The 2,893-nt window shown below is 39.6% G+C and overlaps 1 protein-coding gene across 1 annotated transcript in view; it reads right to left on the bottom strand.

The window, feature by feature from the left end:
• FAT3 (FAT atypical cadherin 3) overlaps positions 1 to 2,893 on the bottom strand; it is a 603,882-nt gene that overhangs the window by 76,976 nt on the left and 524,013 nt on the right. The window contains exons 11-12 of the mRNA XM_015585981.2: positions 1,576 to 1,772; positions 450 to 603 (exon numbers count right to left, since the gene is read on the bottom strand). Coding sequence (XP_015441467.1) covers positions 450 to 603; positions 1,576 to 1,772 — 351 coding nt within the window. The remainder of the gene's footprint in view (positions 1 to 449; positions 604 to 1,575; positions 1,773 to 2,893) is intronic.

Genomic DNA, 2,893 nt, shown 5'->3' with positions numbered 1-2,893 from the left:
GAATGTTTAATAAAAACCAGACAAGTGTGTTAATAAGCCTCGGAAGAGACCCAAAAGAGATTTCAACAGGGAAAAACTCTCCTTACTAGCATTGCTGTATTGCTTGCATGGCAACCAGTGTTTGTGATGTAATTCTATTTATAGTCTTTATAGGACAGATGTTTTAACTCATGGATATGAGAAACAGGAGAAGCAAGTAGACATGTCTGATTACTTGATGCTAATAAATGTAGGTAAGTCAGGGCAAGTTGCATAAGCCAAACAGTTTGTGTGCTCCAGAGGACCCATCTTCAGATACCATGTGCAACTAGTATTTCTTGGAGTCCAAGACAGCTAGGCATTGTATCGTATCAAGGCTCTGTTACTCACTAGTGATGAGACCATATGAGAACTTAACTTTTCTCATGGATTAACAATAGCATTTACCCAAAGAATAAATTTCACCTTACCACTTTCTGGATCTAGAAAAAATTCACTGTGTCCAGATCCATAGAGTGAGTATCGTATATCTCCATTGGATCCAATATCAGCATCCTTGGCACTGATCTTCAGGATGATTTTATTTGATGGAATATCTTCGGGAAATAATGCCGTATATGCAACCTAGGCAAAGGTAAAAAAAAAATAGGCATTTAAATCATTAGCATTTGTGGGGCAGTTGCCACAGTTAGCATGATAAATGATTTCTTTAAAAATGCATTCATATAATTTAGTTTCGGTTATTTTTTCTTGAACCATAGAACCGTCTTACAATATATGATGAAACATGGTATATCTCTTGCCTTGCCCCTCCCATGCTCACTCATTCAGCAAATACTGACTGAGTACCTACAATGTGCTACTTAGATGCTACGAGTACAATGGTGAAGAAAACAGACAAAAATCTCTGTCCCCATGGAAACATGACACACATCACGTATTGATCACAGTCCTTTTTTCTGTTAAGCACCAGTGAGTCCTTGGGACCCTTCAATTCTTTAAAGAGGCACTACTAACATTTGGCATTAGCATGAGAGATTAAAATCTATTTGCAACACTTTTCTAAGCTGCAGAACACCGATACTGTCTCTTGGTCCACATGGTGAGGAAAAGGTAAATTAATAGTGATTTAATTTCAGTACAAAAGAAAATGAAATCTAGTACTGGCACCTTGCACTGGCTGTCATGTTTTGTACTGTGGTGGAAGGACTACTTCATGAGGAGCCTGGAGATCTGGGTTCACTGCCAACATTGCTACTAACCAGCTGTGCAAACTTACACGAAAAAAGTAATTTATGCTTTTAGTGGTCCATGTCTCTCTTATTAAATCAGGAATTTAGACAGAATAAGTCTTAAGGTCCTTTCTGATTCCTTAAAAGTTAAAGAGTCACGGTTTTGTTTTTGTGGTTTTGGTGGGCAAAATTAGGTACCTGATCGTGCTACTTTCCATGTTTATAATATTTCATTCACTAATGAAGGAGATAAGAGCAGAATTAGCCTGGCCTTATGCAGAAAAGGGAAATAGGTTTTGATTTAATTTTAAAGAAGCAGAGTAAAAGGCAGCAACACATCCGATATATACACCACAGATCTCACCTGATCACACACTGGGCTATTGTCATTCACATCACTGACAGTCACTTCCACCATGGCCTGTGTCACAAAGAGCCCATCGGTGGCAGTGATATTGAGGAAGTAAATGTCTTGTTCTTCTCTATCTAGAGGTCTCTTCACGTAGACCTTCCATTCGTTCTGCACCAGGCCCAGGGCAAACCTTCCTCGGGGGTTCCCTCCTGTAGTGAAAAAAGTTTTGAAGACATGCTATGAAAAGCTTCGGTCTCCACCTACAGTGAGAGGCCTGTGTAGGGTCATCCAAGTGTCCCTCAAACTGTATCATTTACGATACTGAATAAAAATTGGTTCTCGTTTCCTTTTGATTCTTGTGCAACAAAGCCTGATATTTACATGCTTGGTTTATGTAGAAAGTAAAACAATAACTTTCCAAGAGAATAAAATGCACTTAGAGAAGCTAGAGATGATCTCTTGTTTAGTTCTCCTTAAGGACAATCAAGCTCAAACTGTGAACAATCAGTCCTCTTCTCAGGATGATACAATTGTCTTTCCACTTTGTCTCAAGAGAGGATGTAATACATGGTAGCTCTTGTTACCAAGACAATTTCATTAGCTGTTGATTATGCAATCAAGGAAAGGCAGTCCATTCTATTAAGGAATCTTTTAATGAAGGCTTTATCATACAGCTGCGCTCTTCTCATAAGGACTGGGGTTTGGGGGAAAAGTTTGGGTCAGAGTAAGACACATGAGCATCAAATAGCCCTAATGAGGGGTCATATAAAGAGTGGTTCAGAGATAAGCACTGCAATTAGATCAAATTTATCAGAGCGAAGCTGGTGAAAGCGGAAGAAAAGCAGAGGAGATGAAATGGAACGGCTTTTTATGAAGCTGAAACACCGACAGTGATCCCAGCAATATTGCTTTCCCACATCATTGTATTACACGGTGACAAAAGTGGCTTGGAAAGATAGGAAGAGGGCGGAAGAAAACCATCTTGACATTCTAATCCCGAAGAGAGAAATAATGTCACTTCAAACAAGGAGGAAGACTGGACCAGACAACTGGCAAGAAGCCCGGAATCCAGTTAGATAATCACTGTTTCATTTATTTAGCCATTCAACAAGAATTTATCGCCTGCTCTGGGCCAGGCACTGTTCCAGGCAGTAGGGCTACAGCAGTGCACAAAACTGACAAAATCCCTGCTCTCCTGGCGGAGCTCACATTCCAGTGAGGAAGACTGGCAAGAAACAAACAAATAAGGAAACATACTGCATACTGGCTGCTATTTCATTAAAAAAGTAGAGCCATTTCATCTTCTTACAATGAATCTTTAAAAGATCAG

This window comes from Pteropus alecto, unplaced genomic scaffold, assembly GCF_000325575.1.
Source record: "Pteropus alecto unplaced genomic scaffold, ASM32557v1 scaffold12, whole genome shotgun sequence".
NCBI lineage: Eukaryota > Metazoa > Chordata > Mammalia > Chiroptera > Pteropodidae > Pteropus > Pteropus alecto.
Note: the sequence above shows the minus strand (reverse complement) of the source record. Positions and strands in the feature narration are given on the sequence as shown.